At 43.7% G+C, this 27,128-nt stretch overlaps 1 protein-coding gene across 1 annotated transcript in view; it reads left to right on the top strand.

Annotated features, from left to right (window-relative positions):
• Window positions 1-27,128, top strand: part of FRAS1 (Fraser extracellular matrix complex subunit 1) — a 173,862-nt gene that overhangs the window by 87,752 nt on the left and 58,982 nt on the right. Inside the window, exons 14-25 of the mRNA XM_080407940.1 lie at window positions 1,402-1,545; window positions 3,294-3,434; window positions 3,865-4,005; window positions 4,890-5,063; window positions 7,425-7,565; window positions 9,582-9,725; window positions 17,016-17,168; window positions 20,000-20,146; window positions 23,630-23,776; window positions 25,235-25,375; window positions 25,580-25,720; window positions 26,733-26,876. Of these exons, the coding sequence (XP_080264066.1) occupies window positions 1,402-1,545; window positions 3,294-3,434; window positions 3,865-4,005; window positions 4,890-5,063; window positions 7,425-7,565; window positions 9,582-9,725; window positions 17,016-17,168; window positions 20,000-20,146; window positions 23,630-23,776; window positions 25,235-25,375; window positions 25,580-25,720; window positions 26,733-26,876 (1,758 nt within the window). The remainder of the gene's footprint in view (window positions 1-1,401; window positions 1,546-3,293; window positions 3,435-3,864; window positions 4,006-4,889; window positions 5,064-7,424; window positions 7,566-9,581; window positions 9,726-17,015; window positions 17,169-19,999; window positions 20,147-23,629; window positions 23,777-25,234; window positions 25,376-25,579; window positions 25,721-26,732; window positions 26,877-27,128) is intronic.

The following is a 27,128-nucleotide window of genomic DNA, read 5'->3' as shown; positions in this document are numbered from 1 at the left end:
TTGCCACTGCTCTGTATGTAAATGTGCTCGCAGTTATGTGGGTGAGCTGCTGCTGTGTCCGCTGGCTCCTGTGTTACGCTGAGACTACTCATAGATGCGTTTTACTTGTGTGGTTGCAACTTCAGACTTCAGGTTTGCAGATACAGGGCAAATGTCAAAGTTCTGGTTTCTCCCACCTGCTGTGGTCTGGGAGCACAAGCACGTACCTGCCTTATTGTGAAATAATAAAATTAAGAATAACTTTGGAACATACCTGGGTGTAATCAAGAAAAAAAATTCTAATAGCTGAAAGAACTATAATTTGCACAGTTCCTGCAAGCACTGGTAGCACATGATTTAATGTGAGTCAGTGTCACAGATTCCATAAACAGTAACCACAGTGGGCTGAATTTCCCTCACAGCTGAACTTGTACAGTTTCTAATAAGATAGCTCATTCAACAGCTGTTTTGGGAGGCAGAATGGATCTCCGTACAGTTATTAGTTTAATTGTAAGATGTGATCATGCTTGAGGATCACTGTTCTGCCTGTGTGGTCCTGTACCCAGGTGCCACAGAGAGGGCATTTATACGCCTTGCATTGCAGGAATGTGATGCTCTTCAGGAATATCTGAAACATTACTGTGTCCCAACCGTGATATATGTCTCGCCCAGAGAGAAACGTAGCTGGTATCTCAACTCAGTGAGGGAATGCCCCTTCTCTTCTGGAAATGTCAAGGGAAAGATACGCAGTGCCCGCTGTACTGGACCTGGGACCCACTGTCCACTTTTCCCCAAGAATAACTCAAACTGAGCACGTGAGGATTTCTGCCCTGCCCAACCAGATCACCCAACAGCCAGAAGTCAGTTCCTTCTGTGCTGGCATGGAGTTCTGGAAGGGCAGGAGGAGTTGTTTCTAGAAGTAGGCTGTCTTGTTTTTAATTTTGCAGCATCTTGATTGCAGCCCTGCAGTCGAATTCTGTGTTCATACATGGAGCTGGGTTAATGTCAGTAGTCACTGCAAGGATCTGATTACATGTCTGTTTTTCAAGTAGCGTATGATGGGATCTTTTCCCGTTTCCCTTTGTGCCTGTACAGCCCCTAGCACCAGGATGAACAAGACTTAAGAGTGTTACTAACACTGCCTCTAATCTGATTACAGCTACAGAAACCGTTCTGATGTATACTGCATATGTCATATTGCACGTACAAAATGAAGCTGTAAATTGTACCCCTGAGACGGCTTGGGTGAAAGTTACTGACATGGGAAGATCAGTGGGGTTTTCTTTTCCTTTTCTGAAGCAGTGAATGCCTGCAAATTTAAGGAATAAAACTGCAAAAAAGTGAATTACTGCAAACTCTTCGTTTTCAAGAGAGGATTGGAAGTTGATTGTTCGTTAATCCTGCACCTTTTTTTCCCTGCAGCTTGTCATGAGTCTTGCTCCTCATGCTGGGGTGCTGCTGAGAGCAATTGTTTGTCCTGCAAAGACCCATCACACGTGCTAAAAGCCGGGCTCTGCGTGGCCAGCTGTGGACAGGGATTTTATACAAAGGATGGAACTTGCAGTGGTAAATAACCTGCTTTCTTCCTCCAGTTGCAAGAAGTTTGAGAAATGTTCTGCAAAAAAGGAATCAATATTTCATTTAGCCATGCAGCAGCTGTGATTTTATTCATGTCTAAGAAGCCAGATGTACCTTGTGCATAAATATTGGATGAGGAAAGCTGCTGTTTGTTTGTAAGGTTATTAATTCATATAAGCTAATCAGATGCTGAAAGTTTTAAGGTTTCTCTCCCTCACTGAACAGTTTGAAAGTCGGCCTGAATTGTTTCTGAGGGTTTGACAAATCCATTTGTCTGCAGAAAGAAAAATGGCCTTTGCCAGCAGGTTTCTTTAAGTTTGATTATAATGCAGCATCACATTAACTAATACCTGCACAACAAATGAGACCTGGGAGCTGGGAAGGTTTGCTGAGAAAAGGGGAAGAGATGGTTGGAGGGAATTAAAAGGCCTAAGTGAAATAGATGATGAAGGCGGAAAAAAATCTCAGATAAATAAAGAATCTAAAATTTTCCACAACCATTCAGGTCAAGTGTGGGTTTCTGCTGGCACCTGCTTCCAGCTGCTTTGAAGGACTGTCCAGCATTGTCAGTAGAAATGCCTGTCTTCATGCAGGTCAGTCTGAGCCCCAGCTAGCTGGAGAAGGCTTCAACCATGGAGTGTGATGACAAAATAGTTGCTCTTCTGGCCACTCCTGGCTGAATTTCACTTTGACCAGGTTCCCCATCAGTTTGTTTGATGTTTATATCAGTGAATTTTACTCACCTGTGTTTTGAAGTGTGCAGGCTTGAAATCTTACATCTGTAGCTGAAAATCATTTCAGCTCAAAAGGAAATTTAACTTAGATGCAGCTTGGGCATAATTTCGATTTTTATTGGCAGTCATTTCTCAAAACTGCATAGCTGTTGCTCACAACCTCCAGGATTCAGGCCTTTCATCTTCTACCAAAGCCATGTGTGGTAGTACCCAACTGCAGAGCTGTAAGTTGTTTTAAAGGGAGGCTGTGTGACTGGTGAGAAGAAATAAAAATTAAGTAAAATGCTTGGCCCTTCTGAATATACAGCGCCAGTAGTGCTGCTGACTTAGGGAAACCACAGTTTCATAGTGCTCTTAGGCAACAGGTCATTTAACTTCAGAGCTGATTGCCTGGGAGAATATAGACCACAGAAACTGATAAGAAACATTATCATGCTTGATTTTAGGTGTGTTTTCATACTTAAAATGTTGACTTGAAGAAAAGAGGGAGGGGGGAAAATTACAGTTTTTTAATCTTTTTAACTTTTCCTCCATCTTTTACTTCCTGCACAGTCTGATAACTGATGTTTGTTGTACAAAGACACGTGAAGATTCATGAAATGTTTTTCATACATGAAACCGTTTTAAATGGTGTTCTCTGTTCACAGACTGTTGGTGAGCAGGGAAGGTGTACTATGTTAGCTGGAGGGGGTTATCTTAGGAGTGGGGGGAGTGCTGGTGTAGACCCATTTCTGGTATTTATACTTACTCAGAGTCCTAAACAGGATACAGGCCAGTGAGCACCTGTCTGCGCTCACATGTCTGCCTCCATGAATATCACTGCTTATTCCAGGGAAGTGTGAAAGGTTACTTGTACGGGAGAGGAATGTTTAAAGATGCCTTTCCAACAAAGAAAGGACAAGGCATGGCTTGGCTTACTTTATTTTATCTGCACGGCCAGGTTGATGGCTCTGTTCTTTGCTTATTGAGTGCGTTTCATTAACGAACTGTCCTCTTTGGCAGCTTGTGACGAGTTCTGTGAAACATGCTATTCAGACCAGCCTAGGTGTTTGACCTGTGCTCCAGATAAGTTGTTACACGATGGAAAGTGTGTTTCAGAGTGCCCAGGCAGATATTTCCCAAGTAGCAATGGAAGATGCAGAGGTAAGAGGCATTTTTGCATGACCTTTCCTAAGGCTCTCAAGGCACTCTCCACATGCTGTCTTCTTTTCCCCAGATGTTTTTTGTGGGGAGGGAATGTTAAGAGCACAGAAGTGCGAGTGGGGACAGGGAATTTGATTATTTTTTTTGTTCCCTTTGGTTCACTTGTGATGGATTGTTTTAAATAACCTCTTTGCCTTGCAAAGCACATGAAGGCACACTGGGATACATATTCAGAACACTGTGTGAGTGAGCGTTATTACTATTAGTAGTTATTCATACACGTGCACTTCTGCTCTCATTAGTTCACATAGCTGAATATCATGCCAGCTGGGAGTCTTCATTGTTGCCGGAGGAGGCTGTAGTCAGCAACACCACTCCCAAGGATTAAAACCTGGACCTTTCAGTTCTCTGTGCTCTGTTTCTTTATCAGCTTGTCACAACTCATGCTCCACATGTGAGGGACCTCTGGCCACTCACTGCACCTCCTGTTCCTTTCCTCTGGCCTTGCGCCGGGGCCAGTGCCTGCAGGACTGTGGAGACGGCTTTTACCGGGATCACGATGTCTGCAAGGGTAAGCTGCAGTCATGGAGTAAGTTCCCCGCTGCTGTATACCTGTGCGTCTATATTGGCTTTTGTCAGGCTGTGCTCGGAGTACCAGCTATGATGCTGATCTTTTATCCTATGCTGAACAGGTCAGTGAGTAGTTCCTGTGTGTGCCTGCTGATTGCTTTTTCTCAAAGTAGAAAACAAATTTTCTCAAACGCTTTCTGCGTTCACACTCTTAGGATTTAGTGATCTTGGGGACTTTTTTTTTCCTCTATGCTGTTGAAATAAGCCTACATTGCTTCCAAGTTTTTAATGACATGATTTAAGAAGTGGATGAAATTCTACAGACACCTAGTAGGTTTGCTAACACTCAGGTCATTTGTGCAATGATGGAAAACCTGAAAATTCGGACGATGAATTTATGCTTCCTATGAGCCCTTCAGACTGTCATTTCTTGCTATCTCTCCTAGTGAGATCGTTTTCACCATTGTGGTTCCAGAAATTAAAGAAAAATTGACTGCCTGTGGCATAGTACTGCAGTTTTTTCCCAACATTATTTGTTCATCAGCTTTATTCAAGAGAAGGGCTATTACATGGGGGTGAGGGGAAAGGTGTCGAAGTATTTTTCTAAAATCCCTGTTGCATTATAGAAAATACAGCACCTAGTCTGTTTAGGGAACAGGTGAGTTGCTGCTGAGCGTATGCTCTTTGCTCACAATTTGAGTATCAGACAGTCTATAGCAATACAAAACTCAGAAGAGGGGTGAATGAGATGGTCCAAAGCAGTGTTTTCTCCCCTTTCCGTCTCTCGTTTACGACCAGATGCCCAGGTTGTTGTGCCTTGTCCTTCTCTCTGAGAAAGCTGTCCTCAGAGCTGTGGCTCTGACTGCTCTCTTGCCCTGTGCCCAGGCTGCCACCCGTCCTGCCGCACCTGCCTGGGCCCAGGGGCCTCTCGTTGCCTGCGGTGCAGGGCACCGGAGCACGCACTGCAGCCTCAGCAGCCCATGGAAGGAGTGGTGCATGGCCTTTGCCTCTCTCACTGCCAAGCCCAGTTCTACCGGGATAGCACCGGAGTCTGTCAAGGTAAGTCGAGGATGGGAAGAGCTCTTCAAAGCCTTCAGTGCGGGGCTGCACTGGATTTGGGGTTTTCAGGGTGATGACGTACGGTGTTTGATTCTTACATGCTTTGAGCTCCTGTGTTTGCCTTGTGACAGTTGTGAATGTTTGAACTCAGTAACCTTCAGAATGGCATATACTAGTACTTTTGAGGGAAAATATGCCTACGTATAATTTGTGACTAAAGGATTCAGGTATACTTTTTAAAAACTGACTCTGTTCAAGTCTGCACAGCTTAGCTTTCTTTTCATTGGAGTATGTGATTTTTACCACTGACTTATTTTGAAGCAGGATCAATCCCTAAATCCTTTTCAGAAAAGGCTGAGCTGTCTCCTTATTAGCCTTAGCCCTTGGAGCAGGTCAAGACATCCCACAGCAGTCTTCTCTTTTGAGGAAGCTCTTCTGATACATGCCCTGCAGCACATGTGCCATCACTGCTCCTGAAATACCAAGTAGGAAGCATTCCCATGAAGGCCAGAGTTTGGAAAGCGGCCAGTGTAGTGTACATGGGGGATATATGAGGCTTCCCACCACTGTTGTGGACTTCAGCGAAGAATGTTTGCTGGGTGGATCAGCAGGTCAGTCTGGCTGTACAGAGCTTGTGGCAGCTGGTATGGATATCTGTACAGCAAGCATATTGCAATATCTTGAAAATAATGCAGATGGAGGCAGGGTGAGAGGTTAGACTGAACATCTCGTGCCAACGCAGCCCACTCGAAGCCCAAGGAGGAATGGTACTTGTAGAAATGGCAGTGATTTCCCTGTGTGGAAGGATCAGTCATAGAGACAGTGACTCTACAACACTTAAGTAAAGTAATAGTAACCACAGTAGCTATAGTGCTACTGATGGCTGTTTCTTCCTGTTGCAAAAATATTTTCTAAAAGTGGATGTAATTTTAAATCCACTTATTTTGCTTTTACCTTTTTCATCTCAACTTGATGGAAAGAATCTGTTCAAGCTCTTTTTTTGTTGCCTTAGTGGATCTTAAAGGAAGAAGTGGCACTTTTTCTTGGAGGAATGGTTCTGTCTTTAACAGTGACCTACATAGACCATAAGGTATCCGGTGCCCTAAGGTATCCAGTGCTTTGGGTTGGTTCTTGAAGGCATTACTGTAGAGCCTCCAATCCATGCAGTGGCCGTTCCTTTGCAAGTAATGGGTTTTCTGGGCTGAGTCCAGGTTATGGTATAGAAACTGAGTGAAGAAATCCATATACCACTGCCTCAGCTGGGTGAACAGACCTGTACAGACAGGCCTGAGCAGAGTTCGGTGACAGTGCTTGAATTATGTCATTGGGCAAGAATGCCGGCACAGCCCCACACGTTATTAGCTGTGCCGTATTACTAATGGCTTTAGAACAGTAGTTTGATCTATTGCAGAAGGATGTGAAGATTCAAAATTTCAAACTTTGAACTACCTCTGTAAAATACTGTAAAATACAGTTTGTAGATGCACCTTTTTGAAAAGTTAAACCCACAAAAGATGTGTACCATGCCTACATTATCTGTGCAGTATAGAAGCACATGCATATGTAGGTTAAAATTCGGGTTTGGAGGTTTTGCCTTGTGTGGTTGGGAATTTCTCACCAAACCACAGAAATATCTCTATATTTTTCTAATGCTTGAGATTTCCCTGAATGAAACTAAGGAGTTTCTCTCTGATATGGTTTGAGTCACTTGAGCCAAAGATATTCCTGGAGACATTGCATTTGTGATGAGGATCCCTGACTTCTCTTCCTGACTCTCTGGCAGACAGCTAAGTGTACTTGTATAAATCTTTTCATTTCATCTCTCAAGCCCTGTGTCTGTCTTGTCTCCATAGAGGGCATGAGGCCTCTCTTTGTGTCCGGTGGAGACTCACACAGTGGAACCTGTGGCCTTGAGTCATTGCTCTAATAAATACTAGGTTTTTAACTAATGAATTTATATATTTAATTAGATTACTTAGTTTAAGTTGGCTTGTTTTTGGAGTCAGTAGCAGTAAAAGTGAAGAAGTCTAACTTTTTAACTGTGCTCTTTTCATTCTGGCTGAATCATCCTTGTAATGAGCATTCGCTTCGCTAGGTCTCCATTTCAGTAATGAGATGTGTGGGTGCAAACAAAGATTAAATCTGCAGCTATCTGTGGTTGCTCCTTATCAAGAAGTGTGCTACACAGCCTTTGTACTCCTGCCCTTTCTGCCTTTCACAATCTGAGAATCCTGTAAAGGAAATCCCTTGCTGTCATCACCGGGGAGAAAGCAATCTAGCCATACTCTAGGACAGAAACAACCAAGATAAGCTTCAACTAATCTGATGCTCTCTGTGCTCTTGTTTTTCCCTTCCCTGCAGAGTGCCACTCCTCCTGCACAGGCTGTGTGGGGAACTCTTCCCAGGACTGTACAGCTTGTTTGTCTGCCCACGTCCTGCTTGGAGGCAGATGCCTCTCGGAGTGCCCAGAGGGGTGGTTCAACCATGACGATCGCTGCCACTGTGAGTCCAGAGTGTAGGCACCTGCAGCTTATACTGCTGGATTTCATTGCGTGCACGTTTTGTAATGCATTCCTCAAAGTAATTAGAGATGCTGTCAGATTTATATGAGGCTATTTAAGTATTTTCAGGGGAGAATAGGGTAGTCCAATTTCAGGAAATGGAATCTCCTCCTAATGGGAGAGAGGCGTACACATTGAATCATAAATTATAATCAGTTTTGCTCCTCTGGAGTGTTTCCCTGAAGATATTTTGAGTTTCATTTCAGTAGCCAGCGTGCTGTGGCAGAAGAGATCTTTACTGGACAATGCTGAAAAGTGGTCTGCTTTTATTAGGCTAGATAAGCATATTGTCAGTTTCAATTAGCTTTATTTTTAATCCACTCCTGGCTGGGTTTAGAAGGAAGGAATTCTAGAGATACAGGAGAAAAGCCATTACAACTGTGAGTATGCCTGGTCAGTAGTGGGGACAGAATTACTTATCTGTGCCTCAGCCTTGCCCACCAGTCAGCAAGTAGCCTTCATTCAGCTTGTTTGATCTCCTCTAAGGAGACGACTGTGACTGCTGACCTTCCGAGTGACTGCAACAATTAAATCCTGTTTGCCACTTGCAGAAAATGGTGGCCTTTGGGGTATGCCATTCATTATGAGCTGCTAAGTACAATGGGTGAGGAAATGGGGGCATTTGAAATATGATTAGTCCCCTCAAGGTCATCTGAAAGTCATCTGCTGTTTTATAATCGATTCATTGGGTCAGGCATCCCTGTATCTGTTCTGGCAGTAGGAGAAATGTACAGGTCGCTTCCCTGCAAGGCCTGAAGCTCAGAGAGAGAAACCTCTTCTAAAATCCATTGTTCTATTTATTCATCCAAGGAACAAGCCTATAAATACATTCTAGAGTAAGGCCATTGTAAAGATTCATCAGTTTTGAGGTTGTGCAGTGCCACCTTAGAGCTGAGATAGCTGCTGAATGCTGCGTTATGCAGTTTCAGACTTACGTAAATGTTTTAGAAACCAAATTTCAGTGCCAGGGAAGTGGCATCTTGCTGTATGCTGCCAGCTTAGATCTCCTGCAGTTTTTGAACGGTGAAACTCAGCTGATACAGATGCATCTAGAAAATCGGTTCTTCCTTTTGAACACTGGGTTCACGGGCATGATTTCTGAGGAGCTGAGAAAGTGGTGGGACATGACGTGTTAGGTCTTAAACACTGGAGCCCTGTGCTATGGCAGCTGCAAAATGCCCAGCTTCCACGTGGGGAGTGAGCAACTGCGCGTAGCCTGGGGGAGTCCTGAGGCAGGAGACTTTGGAAGTTTTGTGCTTTTATTCATAGAAGAGCTGTTAAAGTAGTTTTTAAGAATTTTTACAGATCATTAGCTGTAGTGTTCCTGTCTTCCTCAGATCTGTAGTATGGAAATACGGCATCTGTCTTTAAAGGTGGAAAGGTACAAAAGCAGTCTGAGTGAAATATTTTTGAGCAATCTTAACCACTTTCTCTGCAATGTTTTTGTTGAGCTTTCAGCAGACAGAATATCTAATGAGCTGGCACGGCATTCAGGTTTTGTAGGTTTCAGTCTGGGAGGGCTTTGTGCAGATATCGTTCCCGGATTTTCCACTGATGAATATCAAACTAACGCCACTATGATGTTCATACAGCCTAAGATGTTTAATTTATCTCCCCGTGCATCCCAGTCTCTTTCTTACGTGTACAAGCATATGCTGGAGGGATGAATAAAAGGGACAATCTCTTTACATTTTATATAGATCTATACCTTGATTAATGCACAGAACAAATCACATTTTTGAATTGCCAACTCAATTCTCATCTCGTTTATTCAAAACGAGGATATAAGAGCCTTCCAGACCACAGCTCTGCAGTCACTGATGCTGTTAGATAATCTTATGTCCATGTTTTGTAGGAATAAATGATTCTTATAACAGGGGCTGGCTTTTGGGGGAGGGGAGAGTGCAAGGTGGACTATACCAAGAGCCTAACAACAAGTGCTGCTTTTCTTATCCAGCCTGTCATCCATCCTGCAAGACATGCCATGGCCCTTCTGATTTGGAGTGCTTGACCTGCCATCCCCATGCGACTCTAGCTGGGGGAAGGTGCAGGACTAGCTGCAAGGAAGAGCAGTACCTCAACCTGGTGGGATATTGTGTGGGTAAGTAAGAGGAGATGGTGTGGGTCATACAGCATGATGATTTTTCCTGGTATTAAACAGCTACCTGAGCACACACCATGAAGAAATCAAAATGCCTGTGGTGTGTAAAATGTCACACAGATGAAAATACCGTGAGGAAGGTCTCCAGTGAGCATGGTATAGAGCAAAGCCACTTGCTGCTACTGCCGTACGTATCTTCTCTAGAGCGGTGGGAAGTTGATTGCAAATGATATAGGGCAGGTAGGGAGGGGGAGCCAAAGCTGTCCTTTGTCTTGCTTGCTGCTGCGTGGTTTGGTGTGAAGACTTGAGATCACATATATGGACCAGTGTGTCTGGGAACCATCAGAGCATACATAGACTTACTAATATCACAATGAGCATGCGCTTAACAATAGGATGGGCTGCAGCTCTGCTCTGCTGAGTGGAGCTGTGCTTGCCTTTGCCAGGCCAAGTGCTTATCTGCGTCTCACTCCCGCCTGGGCTTTACAGCACACTGCCTGTCGCTGTAGAGCCAAGCCTGGGGGACTCAGAGCCAGGAAGGCTGCTTAGGTCCTGCACAGAGCTTCAGTAAAGCGAGTTAAGGAAACATTTGTGATTCAGAGAAGCAGCTTATGGGGCCTAAAGAAAAATTGGCACAGCTAGCATTGCTGTGTGCATTTTTGGGAGGTAATGGGATTTCTGTGTAGGGGTTATACTTTGTGGGTGCTCGGTGCCTGCACTTAAGCCTATCATCAGAAGCCACTGACTGCATTTATCTGTTTAAAAAGAAAAATCTCCTTTAATCCATCTCACAGACATGTATAAACATATCCTGGGAACTGCTCCAGCAATTTCTGTGCTTTATCAAGCCATTTTTTTTCTTTATCAAAAAAAGATACAGTGTGTGAGACTTAATCTAGGCTGAACAGTTCCAAATGAAATAAGGAATCCTGAGAAAAGGGAAAAATGCATTAGACATAATAAATAAATCCATTGAGAGGCTATTGTTCTCAATTTAATATAGATGATTCTGCTTCAAAGAGGCTTCTGTTTGTTTACATATGTGTGTTGGTTTTTTTATGGAAGAACTTGTTTCTTTGCTGCCCACAGATTAGTTTTATGAACCATTGCTTCCTCTTCCTTTTAAACAACAGTTATTATTTTGTCTGCAGAGATGAAGAGAGGAGGAAACAAAGTATGTGAAAATAGGAAAAAATTGTAAAAGTATTTTACAGCTCCTTAGGTATACCCAGGCTGGGGAATCAAGATGTTTCGTACAGTCAGGTAATTGCAATGTGAAAATAATTGAGGTCTCAGCGTAAAGAGCAGTCTCTGCCCTGTAAAATTTTAGGGGCTACAACGATACTTATTGATGTCATGTCCACATCATAGCTGTAAGCACTTTATTTCTTCCACCTTATTTTCCCACTGGCATTATGCTTCCTATGAAAAAAAGCCCTGTGGAAATGTGGTCTTCCAAATGTACATTTCATTGGAAAAACTTAGTACCATTTATCATAAACTAGGATTCTTTCAGAGGAGGGTTTACTCTGCTGCTTGCTGTGTGCTATGTGCTTTAATCATCCCTTTTAGACTGCTGTTATATGTAATTTTGGCAAGGCATCATGGAGCAATAAGCCTGCTCCCCAAATCCCAGGTGATTACGTGGATGTCACAATGCCTGGCAGTAATGAGGAGCAGAAACACAGAGATTGTTGAATCATCTGTGAAGAACCTTGCCTGGCTTTCTGGGATCCAAAGCAATTGCAATCTGGTGATGCATCCTTTCCTTGCAAACTAACAAGCTTTATTTTGAAGTCCTGTAGGTCATGAACATGGTCCACTGTTTGGAGACTTGTCTTCTCAGAGCAGAAACATGTTTTCAAGGCTTGGTTCACAGTGCCTGGCATCACTGAGTGTCAGTATCGAGTGTTTGGATCTGTGCCCCCAAAACAGGAGAGACTAATTTCTGGGTGCAACGTAGTAAGAGAGTAAGGAGACATGTTTCCTCCTCCAAGCTCTGGCCTTAGTCTTGCTGTGCAATTAGCTTGTGTCAGTCCTGCCTCCAAGAGGCCAGTACAGATACTCCTTGTAACATAGGAACCTTTAACGTTCACGTGGTCTTGCACATAGGTGCAATGATGTTTCTTTGTCTAACTGAAGTTTTGACGATCCTCATAGAGGAACATAGTTATTTGTTGCCTTTAAAAAAAAGTTGTACTTTGGTCTTGGGTCTGCAGCCTGAAGTGTGTTGCTCCTTGTGCCAAATTTATGTCCGATGTTTAAGCAAAGGATGTGTGTTGACAGTTCTGCTGAAGATAAAGAGCTCTATATCCAGGCTGTAAAATCTCACTCATTCTTCTCATTCAGCACTGATTGAAATTCTAAATTTGCCCTTGCAAGTTATTAATTATCAGTTAAAGAGCAGCTGTCCCATAAAAAAGAACATTAAAACCCCTGACACTTGCATAATATATGATTTGCATCAGGACCTAACAAAGCTTTTTCCTTTGCTTCCCAAAGCAGTATTTTTTCACAATTATCTTCCCATTTATCTCTAATTCCTGGCCCTCCAGGCAGAACTGTGTTACGACTTATAGGGACTGCTGTGCATTATAGCCACCTGTCAAACTTTATGGACCTGCAGGGGAAAATCTTTCATACAGGATGGAGAAAACCAACTGTCACTTGAAACCATTGCCTGTGAATTAATGTTGTTGTTGTACATGTTACCTGAATGAGGATTGGAACATTTGCCTTGTTAATAGAAAAAAGGATCTTGTTTACAGCAGTTTATCAAATAAGCATTTCAAATGTAAGCAGAGGCAAGACAAAATGGCCTCAAGTTTCAAAAGATCAATGAGTTTCCAAGCTCTGGTTCGGGCATGTTGAATTTGTGCCAGTCTTCTTTAAGAGTGCTCAATTGATTAATTTTGGTTTATAGCTAAAGTGCGTGTAGAGGAATATGTTTGTGGCTTTAGCATCCCTTGTTGAGTCTCGGGGCTTCTGTGTGTTTTGTTTACCCAGTCTGAAAACACTCTGATTTCCCTCTCCCTCTTACCCAAGACAACTTTACAGTGACCAGTCTGAAAAATAGCACCATTGCTAAAACTGGTGTCCTGCTCATAAAACCCTGCCCTTATTTTTCTGACTCGAATAAATCATATGCCCGTCTTGAGGTTTCCTTGTTGATCTTGAGGCTTCCTCGTTGATCTGTTCCTGACTCAGTGGAAGGGCAATTAGAAAAAAGCAGAGGGACTGTGCGGTGGCCGAAGCAAGGAGTTTGCAGGCTGAACCGTCCTTGGGTGCTTGGCTAGGGCCAAAAAGGATGCAGAGGGCTACCAATCAGAATTAGGAGCAAGGGCAGCTGGCAATGAATGAAACTCAAACCACCCACTGGTACAGTATCCCCCAAGGTCCTATCTTAACTTCCAGCTGCAGCTTCCTTGGAAGGGAGCTCCCAGTCCCCATGTTCAGCTGCTCAGGCCCTCGCTTTCTTAAGCTGCGTGCAGCTGCGAAAATGTTCAAAGATAAACCAGAAGGGCTCACTCAGGAGGATGCCTGTAACAAGCCTTTCTGCCTTACTTTTAAAATTCCAGAAGGGACACTCTGACAACAAGAAATACATTCAGCTCCTTGTAAAATTAATGAGCTGTTGCCATACTCTTTAAGAGATGTTGATATCATCACAAAGAGCTGGAGTTTCACTGAGCAGAACAAGAGGAATGTTGGGGGCTTAGCTCCGCTTAGTCACTGACATTCAACCTCCTACAGAAATTAACAGCTGAGCTGCCAGAGGAGGAAGATGCAAGATCATTTCCTACCTTGGTCTGGGCTCGTTTGTGCCAGGCACCATCCAGCTGTTTTTCCCACCTCGTGCTGCCTAGAAAAGCTCCCACCCTTTTCAGAAGATGCAGATGGATCCCTGCAAACGTGGTTGCACTTCGCTAAGAGTTCACCCCGCTTGCTGGTGTGACAAATTCCCTTTCAGATCTTTTAAAGGAGAGGCAAAAAAACCCTTCCAACCACCAAATCAAACCAAAAATCCTGGTCAGTGCTAGGTGTCCTTCTGAATCAACCCTACTGATTTTCTTTCTGGATTTACTGTAAGGTACCAGGGAATGTTTGCATGCCGACACACCTGTAAATTGTGTGGTGTCTAAAGTACTGATTGTAAACCTCATACCTTACCTTATAGTACGAAACTTGCATCAGGAAATGTTTTTCTGAAGAGCCCTTAAGAGAGGAGGTATATTTAAGCAATACAAGTGGTTGATTACTTAGCACATGGTGGAACTGAGAGGTAGAAATGCCTCTGGTTTCCTTTATGAGCATTCACAAACACTGTAGAGATGATTTTGTCTCCCCAAGCAGTCACCTTTGTCTTGACAGGCAAGAGAACAATACATAGCAGATACTTTCCACATTGGAAGGGCATTCTTTCCTTTGTTTTCTTTGCCTGCTAAGCGAAAGCTAAAGAGGATGTTGAAGTAAGGGAACTCTGGAAATGGAAATCTGTAATTATATTACACTTTGCAATGCAAGCTGCTTTATGGGAAGATCACTGACAGGTAAGGTGTTTGGGGCGGTTTTGCATCGAGGTGAATTGACGAGGAAATTAAAGCCAGCTGAAAGAGTAGCAGGAAAAAGTTTTGTTTGGACAGTGGGAGGCAAGTCAGTAGTCTCAAAAAGATGAGTAGGGAGGCATTGGGACTATGAGCAAGGTGGTGACATGCTGCCCTGAAGCATCCAGCTTGGATCCGTGAAGGAATCTAACAGAATTAAGTAACTCTCTTGCACTGAACCTGCCACAGAGATGAGTTGTGAAGCCTCTGGGAACCCAAAGCCTGCAGGCAGTGACTTGCCTGCTAGCTGAGCTGGAGTGAGGATGGACAGGGAGAAGGCAGAAGCAGGAAACAAACACGGCTGCGCAGTGTCATGGAGGGGCACAAAGGAAGCACTCTGCTGCTGTTAGTCCTCGCTTCAAAGGGAGCCAGCTTTGAAAAATTTAAATAATCTTTTCCAAAACAAAGCGCTTCAGTTCTTCCTTTACTCTCTCAGTAGTTCTCCAATGATCTTCAAATTCACCATGAGCCTCAGCTCTGGGTTTTTATTTGGTGGTGTGTGCTCTTTGATCTCCAGGCTTGCAAAGGAACAAAAGAGTGATGGGGCTGATTTATCCTAAAACAGTAGCTGAGAAAAAGAACTCTTCCAATACACAGGAGAAAACATATAGAGGCTATAAAGAGAAAACTGTACTACAACAGCACCTAGTTTTGTAGATACTTGGCTTTTTAAATGTTAGTTTGGGAGAGTCTAGTTATTTACAGTGGATGCTGGTTATTAGGACACCCTGAGTTTTCTCTGTCTCATTTTTGTGCTCTGTTTATGGAACCTAATCAAACAGGGAGTTTGATTACTTATTCTATCTAGCCAAAGCTCTTTATTAGAGAGCACTGACTCCAGCAAGAAATTAAACTGGAGCGGTATTATTTTAGCAATAATGGGAGTTGACGTATTGCCAGGTAGACATGGAAGCATGAGAAACTAATTTGATTTATGTTCATTTTATTGAATATTAAGTGTGTAAAACTCTTCATCCCACCTCCAGCCCTGTGCATACAAATTACATATGGTGCTCAGGGCCTTGTGGATGCTATCTTACTCCTTGCTCCTCGATGGGCTGTGTGTGATCTTTTCTGGCTTCAGTGAGGCTACAGATAGATGGCAGGTCTTCCCACTCTGATGCCAGGGCAGGTTTGGGATCTTTGGGTGTGAGGATTTATGGGACGATCCCTTGGGATGCCTTTGGTATTGAGTTCTTCTCCTGTGCAGTCAGAAGCTGCAGCACAGTAACTCCTGTCAGCTATAACCCCTCTAAGGAGGTTTTGAGGTTTGTCACTGAGTTTGGGAGCATGACCTTGTGTGCTGCTTTGCTCTTCTTGCCACTGTCCTGACAGCGATGGATTGAGATCCTACAGGGTGACTGTCTTAGGCGTAGTGTTTCTTCTCACACACATTTACCGCCCCTCTGGCTGTTCATTTCCCATCTGCAAGGTTGAGAGTGGGGGGGCAGAAACTACATAGATGATATATCCTGTAAAGTCAAGAGGCAGAGGCAGCTGCTTTAAAAGGACCTTGAATGCCTGCATGCAGTCAGAATTGCATTCATTTCTGAGCTGCATCTGTGCTTTTCCACCGGTGTTTAGTGAGAATCGTCTCTTTGTAACATATAGGAAAAATGAGGTTAGGGTTAGACTCCAGTCACTACTACGTTCTTACAGGTATGGATACAGAATTCCCCCGGACTCCGATGTGAGCCTGTCTTCAGCTTGTAAAATTAGATTGCCTGACAATCTGTAGTAATGCTGTCACAAGAGACAAAAGACAGAAAGTTGAACCTTCAGTAGAAATCTGACAAGAGGCCAGGTACTCAAATCAAGCCTCATTATTACATTTCTTTCAAGACAGTCGTCATTTCCTTTATAATTTTCTGAATTACCATAATGGGGATTAATTTGGCTTCCAGGTTGCCTTACACTGCACTGTTGTACATACAAAAGGCTTGTTGTAAAACCTTTTAAAGCACCCCAGTTCAGGCAGAGGTCAGGAGACACAAGCTTGTGTGCTGCTGGGGAGGAATGAAACAAGGAGAAGGTTCTGAGGCACTCTCATGCAACTCTAAATGCCGCTCTTGGCTGGGCTTTGAGGTCTGCAGTAGCCTCTCCAGGGTATGGATGTCTCGTTTGTGTGGGAAAATCTGAACAGTAACAACCACAGGAGAAGGTCATACAACTGTACAGGGTGTGGTCTTCATTTTTCCGTGGGGGGAGCAAAGGGAGGTGACCGCCTACAGCTTCCAGCACAGTTTGCTAAAGGTAAACCTGTAGGTAGAAGCACCTAAAATCAGAGAAGGGTTTGGGGAAAGCAAAGAGCTTTGAACTGGCTTTGTACAAAGCTTTCCCAAACTCCCCGAGGGATGGGAAAGGGGATGCTTGAATGGGGCAGCAGAGATGCAGGGAATGTGGTTGCTGAGGAAAAGTGAAAATGTTGGGATGCTGAGCAAGAGCACAAGACGGGGATGAGGGCAAGAGGAAGGGAATGCTCGTTGAATGTGGCAGTTTCTGGTTCTGTCTCGTGCAGACATCTGGAAGTGCAGTGATCCCAACCCTTGTGCACCAGAGAGCAAGAAGGGGCTCTGAAAGTTACATCCCCAATGTCTTCCTTGAGTTCTCAGCAATGTGTTTGCCCTTAGCCATCCTGTTTTATCCTTCTGTGATCACAGTGTCCGTTATTCCTTGCTTCCTTTAGACTGCCACCCCCTGTGCCATCAGTGTGTGGCCAACCTGCAGGACACCGGCAGCATCTGTCTGAAGTGCCAGAACACCCGTCACCTGCTCCTGCAGGATCACTGCATCCCTGACTGTCCAGTGGGATACTATGCAGAGAATGGTGCCTGCAAAAGTGAGTAGTCCCTACATGTACCTCAAGTAACTGCAAGGGACCACGTGGATCCTTGCAAGATGTTCCATGAAATGGTTCCTATTTAGTAGAGAGGCTTTGTCCAGCTGGCAGGACACTGCCCTGGGAGCTGGAGAGGTCCTTCCTGGCTATTAACTCTGCCAGCCGGCTGGAAGCACTCTCTCCTTGCTCCCCCCAGTCTGTGTCTGCTTTCAGACTGGGAGTTCTTTGAGGCAGACGGTGCTGTGCTGTCCCGAGCCCATGCTGAGGCTACTGGGACCTAGCCCACTGTTACAATACGATTAGTAAGTCTAATGAGTAACAGACAGCAGTCTGCTTGTGAGGAGGAGGTGAAGGTGAGTTTTTCTCTTTCTCTCTGGTAAATCCCGTCTCTCAAAGGTGGTGGCACAGAGAACAGCGTGACAGTACACTGTCGTATGTAGGGTGGATATTCTGAGATCACTCCTGGGAAGAGGTAGGCTTCTTAAGCACAGCAAAGGACAACTTCAAACAGAGACTTTCCGTGTGCCCATTGCCAAGTCTTCAATTTGCGTGCTACCAGCACACTTCTGGGATGCTGACACTTGAAAATGTTTTCTGGATATGTGCTGTGAAGGGCTGCGCTACTTCTGCTCACAGGAGGCAGAACACCTGCTGGTAGCAACTTCTCAGGACATTTTGCAACCTGAGCTGGAACACCATCCTAGCTGAGGTCTCTCATTGAGAATTGTCTTGCTGCAGTAACGGTCCAAAAGGCAATCACTCGTAGCAGCTTCTAAAACAAAAAGCCAGTTCATTCAGCCTTTTAGGCTGGCATGATGGATGCAGAACTCCAGCTGCGGGGGTGAAGCTGCCTGATAGCATGTTTTATACTCCGGCCTTCTGTGCCTTCACCTATCCCTGGATCTCTTCCAGTTTTTGTTGCTGATGTGATTTCATGTTCCAGTCATTGTCTGCGCTGCTTTATATTTCTTGGACTCTTAGAAGGAAGTAGGTTGCTTTTCCTTGTTACGTGGCTGACAGAGACACGTTAAAGCCCAATGCATCTTATGCTGAGCAGAGGGTACTGCAGTTTATTTTAAGAGAAAGAAATCCAGACAAGGAAGTCTGCACATTAAGAGGTACATGCTCCCTTTGTAGGAAGTGGCATTTCCTAATCCAGCCTTAACAACTGATGGTTAATGCTTCAAAGCTTCTCTCAGGCACTCAGGGATCTGTGTATTAATATACCTGTTTTTGACAAATGAAATCTCAGAGACATATGAAATATACTCTGTGTCATTTAATTGGAAAGACCCCCAGAAGAGATATTTTGCCTTCCTGGAAATTTAAGCCTAGGGATACCATTTCTTCCCTTTGGTATAAAGGTTTCATTTAAAAGAAGTTTTGCATTATTCAAATGTGTCAAAGCCCGTATTGCATTTTATGCTAGCTTTCAAGATCTCCAGCACAGCATAATGCAGTCACTTGTCTGATTTCTTTGCTCGTTTTCACTCATGATTAATTTGGGCCGATAGGTGTAATGATGGCATCAGTCTTTAGGTAAAGGCCTATCAAGAAATAAAGCAGACTAGTAATTTTATAAGTATGTACCCCCTTTGGAGAAATTAATAGGATGCATGGGCCTCCTCCACTGTGGTGTTTTAAATCTCTTCAGTCAGACTAAGAAGCCCAAGAAGTGAGAGACAAAGGGCTGGAAAGGCAGCAGGGAAAGAAAAGGAGCACAGTGGCATAAAAATATCTCTTAAAAAATGCAGGGGAAAAAAAAGACAGTGATGTGCTTCCTTCCTCGAAGCAGTCAGTGGGATCGCCGGCTATGAAGAATTGCAGAAGGAGCTTGTAAGACTGTGTGTCTGGGCAGTAAAGCAAGGGGTGGAGGTTTGGTGTAGGCAGATACAGGGATACACAGTTCCAACCTCCCGTACAGAACGATGGCATCCTTGCTGTGCGCTTGAAGGAATGATCAGTCAGTCTGTGAAAGTGGCATCCCAGTGTTCAGCAATGCTGAAAAAGCCCATCAAATGTTAGGCACTAGCACAAAAGGAAAGAGGAACAGAAGAATTTGTTCTGCTGCTGTCTAAAGGAGATGCGTGCTGTGAGTCGTTCTGCCCGTCTAAAAGGGAAGGGCAGAAGAATGTGGGGAATTAAGGGCTTTTGTACAGTGAGCAACTGAGTAAACCGCAGTGCTTCAGCCTGAAAAACAGGAGACCTTAGGAGGGAGGAAATATGACAAAGTCATGAGTGAAACAGAGAGGGGGTGTGTAGAGATTGACTGTTCTCTGTCAGTGTTGCTTCTTGGAATAGGTAGCAGCTGTGCAACTCCTGCCAAAGGGATGGATGTAAATCTTCAGGGAGATGTGGAGCTGTCAGAAAAGCACTAGATGGTTCCTAAATAGACAAAGCATGTCAGGCTCAGGAAGATCTGACCTGAAACTAGTTGAGCAAGAGCATGAGAGGGACTGAGACATTCTTGCCCTTCTTTTACTCTTTTCTAATAGACAGGTCTTGGCTGGATCCTGTAGGATTATCCTTAAGGAGAAGGGAAGGTTGAAGAGAAGAGGGATGGGTAAAAAGAGAGAGAGGAGCGGAGAGGAGCGAGCTAGCGTGTGTGGTGCACAGAGCACAAATAAAGCCATTTATCTGTCAAGGGTGGGTTGCTTGTGCTTCTGCTCCTGAGTGCTGCACACCAGTAAGGACTTAGGCTTAGTAGGAACTTTTGGTACTTGATATCACCATGCTCAGTCTCTGAGGGTGCTTCTGCTGGCTCTTGTGAAACTTGCTTGAAGATCTGCTTTTTGCTTGAACAGAAACACTTGTTCTTGCTGTCCCTGCAGGGTGCCACCCCTCATGTAAAACCTGCACCGGCGGGGATGCTTTTTCCTGCTCTTCCTGCAACACCAGCCTGGTTCTCTCCCACACCAGCATGTGTGTGCCCGTCTGTTCTCCAGGATACTACAGGGATGACAGGCAGACCTGCAGACGTGAGTGTCTCTCTCCAAGCCATCTCTGCTTTCCCCAATGTATTCACCGACATGTCTTTTCTTGTTCCTTCACTTACTGTTGCTCTTGCCAGGAAGAGAAAGATTTCAAGTGCCTAAAAAATCAATGTGAGTTGACAGAGGTGATTAGCCACCTTAGAGACAGAGCCTACAGCATGGTTTAAGCCTGAACACAGTTGCATTTTTGTTGCCGACTTCAAAGACAAGAGGCTTTGGGCCCTATAGTAAAAATCTGCGGGAGAGTTAATGTAGTCTTCCTTCTTAAGTTGTCTAGGTGGTACACAGAGAAATGGCTGAAACTACTGGTGGATTCTGGGCTTTGTGAAAACTTGACAAGTTTAGACCAGCTTTAATCAATTCTTACTAAGGCAAACCCTCTCCCCACTGCACTGCCTGCCAGTACCTGCCATAGAAGCCGTATTAAGGCTGTAGTGTTTACGTTACATTTTCCCACATGTGAAACCTCGGTAGAAACAAGATACAGCGTGGTAGGCACAGCCCCAGCTGGCTTGGGCTGTGGTATTTTTACCTTCCAATGATCTGATGCAGTTGATCTGGTGTTAAGTCCAGTAATGTTTTATCCTATTCCTGCTACGCCTTGTGATTCTCTTTTCCTTTATTGTTCTGTGTTCACTCTGGCTGTGACATCAGTTGGGTTATTCCTCACGTAATTATTGGGCTTGATGTTCCAAAATGCAAAATGCTATGGCCCAGAGACATTAAAAGTATGAAAAAAAGCTGCTTTAATTGATCTGCTCTAATACACTCACCTAAAACTTAATGAGCGCTCAAGTGATTTGGTTGCTGTGAACCTGAACGCTGAGATTTGTTAAGTCCTGTATTACCCTGATTTAAATTATCCTGATTTATGATAAAGTCACTCTTGCACTGCACTGAGATTAGGTATTATCATCCTATCTAGACCCAATTTCTTTACTGATGAGGTCCTATAGGAGGAAACTGATATGGTTGTCATCTTTACCGGCCTTTTGTTGAATGTATGGTTCTCCTGAAAATATTATTTCCATCTTAGTCGCAGAACTGGAGACACCTTGCATAAGTTCAAGGAAATAGGTACCATTCTTCCATTGACAGAAAAAAAGGCTATTCAATAATAATGAATAAAGGAAAGTAATAAAAATGATCAATTAAAAAAAAGGAATCATGGGATTCATGGCTAGTTTCCTAAAAGCTCTACAAGGTATTCACTCTTCTGTCCTGCAATATGGATTCTCTTACTGCTAACTACACATACCTTCCTAATTAAAATGCCCTTTTCTAATGAAAACTTGCTTATTGATAGCTCTTCCCTCGGGACATCATGGTAGAAGTGGAATGTTCCTGAGATCTGTACCCTTTCGGAATTTGGTTCAGTGGCTCAAACGCAAATAGATTTTTGCAAGCAAATTCAACTACTCTAATCTCCTTATTGCAAATGGCTTTTTAAGAAGTGTATGTAATCCTTGTGGCAGGAGGCTCAAGGCAAAGTGTGTTTGGTGCGTTGGATTTTTGTCATTCCAAGTGTCACTTGTGCCTTTTCAAGTGAAGTACTGCTGATAAGCTGTGTAGATTTAAACTGTCCCCGGCTGCTGGAAAACTACCGCTTACAGGTAATGAATATTGTTTAAACGGAGGTTGGCTGTTAGGCTGAGAAAATTTGGGCTCTCTTCAACATTTATTTTAGTCACGTTGCACTTTTGAGGAACTCTGGTTTGGAATGAAGTTCAGAGAGATGCTGAGTGCATGTATGGACTCTCAGTGATATTTTTAAACTCAGTGAAATACTGGCCGAGGAACAATGCAAAGCTTAACAAGTTCTTCATGGGTTTAAAAATGCAGATATGGAGTCATGCTGATAAAACAAGCAGACAGGATTGCTTTCAAATACCATTTTTGCTTACTATTCTGGCGTGCCTCCGTGGGTAACCTAGTTTCTATAGATTTAGACCTCATGTGGAGTGTTTCACCATACTTTTAATAGCTGGCTTTTTGTAGCACTTGCAAATAGTAATTTTTCCATGTAGTGTTCTTAGATGAAGTGAGATCAGGCTGGCACCAGAGCACCTAAAAACAGCTGCTAGATTCTTTAGATAAACATTTTGTTAGAAATCATTTGTACCTCAATAAAACATGGAATTTCTGTGACTATTTTTAGGTGAGCCTAAACAAGTAAGCATTTTGAAGGGCACGGGGCTGTTGCTTCAATGAGAGTAGTGAGGGTATTTTCAAATTTACTTCAGTGGTTTGAGTTTTTGTGGTTATAAAACTCTGCCTTGAATTAAAAGCAAATTGAACTGGATTTCCATAGTTAGCCTGTCACTAAATTAGCATTTCACATTTGGGATATCAGCAACATGTTGGTATTTAGCATGTGAACTGTGGTTGCACTAAATCCTATGACAGGTTTTCTTTGCTTTTTTCCATTAAAAAATGGCCAGCTATGCTTTATTATGTCATTTAAACATTTGGGGCTGTGTTTGCAGAGCTTTTTTTTTTTTTCTGATTTATCATATGTATTGATAAGAATTGATCTTAGGTAAAGATTCTGACTCTATATGGATTTAGTGACACTCGGGTAGTTGGCCGGGAATTTAGCAGTCTCTTTTGCTTACACCATCATTGTACCTGCTAGCAGGGTAGTTACACTTTGTATAAAGCAGGCATGTGAACCTCCACAAGTTTTCTGCATAGTATTTTTGTAACGATTCATCTCACCAGGATCAGAGCGAGCTTTTCAGTGCATAGGCAAAGGACTAGGAAATATTTTTTGGTCTTTCATAGCACATTGGTATTAAATCTTTTGCTGTAAATTATCTAAGATCTCTGACATCAGCGTGGAGTACACTTGGTTGTTAGTACAGCCTCCCAAGAAGTTCAGAGCCTGGACATCAAAGAGGTGAGTTGAAATATTTTGAGCCTCTGGACTTTGATCCTAGATTCAGTAAATTCCTGAATTATTTTTTCCTGGCGTCTTTATTTGCTCTCTACAGCTCTAAGATTTTACATTGTGTGCAAATAAAAAGGTGGAAGCATTAAGTGAAATTAAAGGGGCCTTTGGTCCCAGCAAGGGTTGCTGGATTGCAGCAGTCTGCTATGGTCTCCAAATCTGTGCATTTATGAGTTGAGTCTGGAATAATATGAAAGACAGGTTGCTTAAAGACAAGAAAAACAGAGACAGGGAAAGCTCTTATGCAGGGATTTGAATTCAAGGTCAGTGTTTTACCCCAACTTGTCCAGAGGAAAGTAAGAAGCAGCATGAGGAGACATAACAGTCTATTCCAAATGGAAGGAGGCTTTTTCCAGCCTTTCCTGTGAAAAGAAACAGAAGACGCAAAACCTCTGAAGTCACCACAGGTGTCTCTCGAAGAGGAGTAGCAAGGCTACGGGATAATACCATTTTTATTTGTACGGTTGGCTGGTGCATCAGTAATTACAGTTATTTTCTTTGTCTTTGTGTTTCCACAGCTTGCAACAGCCAGTGCCTGAGCTGTGAATCAGCAGCCGGCTGTACGTCTTGCAGAGATCCAGCTAAGGTCCTGTTGTTTGGAGAATGCCAGTATGAGAGCTGTGCTCAGCAGTATTATCTGGATTTTTCCAGCAAGACTTGCAGAGGTGAAAAATACATTGCTGGTTTAAAGGAAAAAAAAAAAAGGAAAAAAAATTGCAATTGCCTTGTCTAATAATCCGTTACATTGCAGAATGATCTGTGCAGGTGGCCTCCTTTAAAAAGCGTGTATGGGGAGGGGGAGTTGTTCAGTGACAGATTACTTGTAAGGTTTTTACAGTTTTTTCCCTTTTTTTGGCAGTCTGCTGTCACATACTTCAGCCTTTCAGTAAAACAAGATTATGGCAAATCCTTCCCTTGTAAATGATTTAGTAAGTGAGCCAGCAAACTTCAAGGGTCAGGTCCAGCAATTCATTTAGTCATGGGTCAGCTGAATAACGAGTCGGCTTACCAGGCTAAGTCTTTGCTAGAGTGCTGAGAGGGCCTTGTGTACTTACCAGCTTCTCTCTGTCTTATTAAATACTGCATCACTGGGTGATGGCAGAAACAACAGTTTGGAATGATTTAAAAGACACGTGACTTGAAAGATTTCCAGAACTCCCAAGGACAGTGTTCCATAATGGAAAGAAGTGAGAATAACATGGTTTTATTGTGGCTAGCACCACTAAGACCAGGATATAATAGGAATGGCTTGTTCAGCTGGCTCCCTCAGCATTTGAACCTAGCTTACCTGAGTAGCATCTGTCTCCTTAACGTTGCGCTGCTTCGGAGAGGTGACACTCTGCTTTTTAGGGTGCTGGAATGAGGCAGGACCCTTGTCCTGGCTTTGTCTTGGACGTGCTGCATGGACTGGAGTAGTTCAGATCACCTCAATGGGTCCATGTTTCCCCTCTTGCTCTTGCCCATGTTTTCTGTCTCATCAGCCAAGTGTGCCTGTCATTAATTGCTGATCCAGACTGTCTAAGTGCCACCAAGAAACAAACAGTAGTGTTGGTAGCCTGAGTATTCCTTGGGCACCTGTGCGTGGTTGGGACTCTAGAGGGGAGATAGCATAAGGGCAAGTGAAGGCAGATCTGATCCCGGCGTGTTTCTGGCCAGTGAACTTGCCAGAGGGGCATTTGGACTGTGAGGAACAACAATTTAATTTTCTTTTGGTCAAAGCAATTTGAAGGCATGAGATGGATGAAGTGGGGTGGATAATTGCTGCTAATGAGCAACAAACTCGGTGTTGGCAGAAAAGGAGCGCTGCTACTTACCGGGTAAAAGACTTTATGGGCAGCAAAACTGCTAGCGTTAGCAGGTCTGAATGCTGAACGAGAGCCAAGCTTGCTCAAATTGACATAATTAGAGCATGTTAAGTCCAAGAAGGGGAAAAAAAGCCACCCAACCATCTTGAGTTGTAGTAAGTCACTTAATACAAATCATGCTTTCTTTTTTCTTTGTATCTTTTTAACAGTTTTTACTGTGCACTTTTCTACCAGGACTTATATTTTCATAGCTTGATAGCTTGCAGACCCCAAGAAAAGCCCAGAAAGGGCTGCCCTGCATTGACTTTTTTCTTCCAGAGTGTGACTGGAGCTGTAACGCTTGTAAAGGTCCCCAGAGGACTGACTGCCTGCAGTGTATGGAAGGCTACGTTCTCCATGAAGGAGCTTGTGTGGAACAGTGCCCTGCAGCTTTCTACAAGGATTCAGACACATGCCAGAGTGAGTTCTTCTTAAGCGTTACTTCTGATCACTGCTGCCAACACGTTTCCCTGTTGTTTCCAATTTGTGTACGTCTTCTTGCATTTAGAAGGCACGCTCTAGCTTCAGATCTCTCGCTGCCCTCCTTCTCATGGGGTGTTACAACACAGTGCAGGAAGCAGGTGAATGCGGTGCTGAGCTGAACTCTTTACATATGACTTTCAGGGTGCGAGCAACATTGCCTTCAGTGTCGCCAGCCAGACGAGTGCAGCCTTTGTGAAACCCCGTTTTTCCTCCTGGACACTCATTGTGTTCACAAATGTGGGAAGCGATATTATGCAGACGATGCACAGCGAAAGTGCGCAGGTAAGCAAAGTGAGCATGGTGTGGTGGAGAGGGACCAGGGTTGTAGCCTATGCTCTATACACTGCTTTTTCTCTGCTGAGGTGAGCAGGTATTGCCTAGATGCTGTGTTAAACTGGCTATTGAGGTGATGCAGTTACCTGAGAATTAGATAACAGGCATTTAGATGTGCCTAATTCAGAAGGAACGAGATTCAGTGTAGGTGGCTGCTGGTGTGTGTGTATGTGTGTACACACTGTATATAAAAAAAACAGGTATTAGAATCACATTTTTGGAAAGGTTTCCGTTGTATGGAACATATCCTTTATGAGAAAAGGCTGAGATAGTTGAGCCTGTTTAGCCTGGAGGTGACTGAGCAGGGATCTTATCAATGTCTACAAATATCTTAAGGGCGAGTGTCAAGGGGATGGGGCCAGGCTCTTTTCAGTGATGCCCAGCAGCAGGACACGGGGCACAAACTGCAGCACAGGGAGCTCCAGCTGAATGTGAGGAAAAACTTCCTTACTGTGACTGTGACAGAGCGCTGAGACAGGCTGCCCAGAGAGGCTGCGGGGTCTCCTCTGGAGACATTCAAAACCCACCTGGACGTGGATTCTGTGCAGCCTGCTCTAGAGGAGAACCTGCTTTTTAGCAGGGCATTGGACTAGGTGATCTCCAGAGGTCCCTTCCAACCCCGACCATTCTGTGATTCTATGTATTTGTGGGTTAACATGTAGAACTTCAATGTGTATTTGGAGTGTATTTTTTTCAAATGGGTGTAACAGGTACTTAAATAAATGTTTCTTCCATTTGGAAGATCATCTCAGGTTCTCTGTAGCCAATGGAAACAGCAGTCAAATGAGGAAGGAACTTCTTAACAACTCTTTTATCTCAACTTTTTGATAATTGTCGTCAGGTGGGTAGGACACAAAGAGGAGTGGTGTTGCTGTTCTGACCCCCGGGGACAGCTCTGCGCACCAGTGGCTGCATTGGTTTTACAGTGTCTCAGTGAGGTTGTACTTTCCATCCAATTCAGCTTGTCCTCCTGGATGCTTGGAGTGTGACAGTGACAGCCTGTGCCACCTCTGTGACAGCACCATGTTTCTGAAGAATAAGATTTGCGTTTCTGCCTGTGGCCAAGGTTTCTATGGCAATATGTGGACCAGAGAGTGTGAAGAAGGTGAGTGTCTCTCACAATAAAGCACCCAAGCTGGCAGGCTTCCAGCAGATTTTAAGGCCAGAGGTAGTGTTCATTCAGTGGCACTTTTGGAATTCAGTTTGGTGCAGTTTCGTGTTGACTGCTGAAAGTTGGTGGCTATTTTTCACCACCTTTTTTGTTTCATAAAAAAATTTATGTGTAAATTAAAATTTAAATTTTAAATAAATAAAAAATATTTTTATTTATTTATTTATTATAAAATTTTTTTTAAAG

This window comes from Falco punctatus (genome assembly GCF_963210335.1).
Source record: "Falco punctatus genome assembly, chromosome: 1".
NCBI classification, from domain to species: domain Eukaryota; kingdom Metazoa; phylum Chordata; class Aves; order Falconiformes; family Falconidae; genus Falco; species Falco punctatus.
Note: the sequence above shows the minus strand (reverse complement) of the source record. Positions and strands in the feature narration are given on the sequence as shown.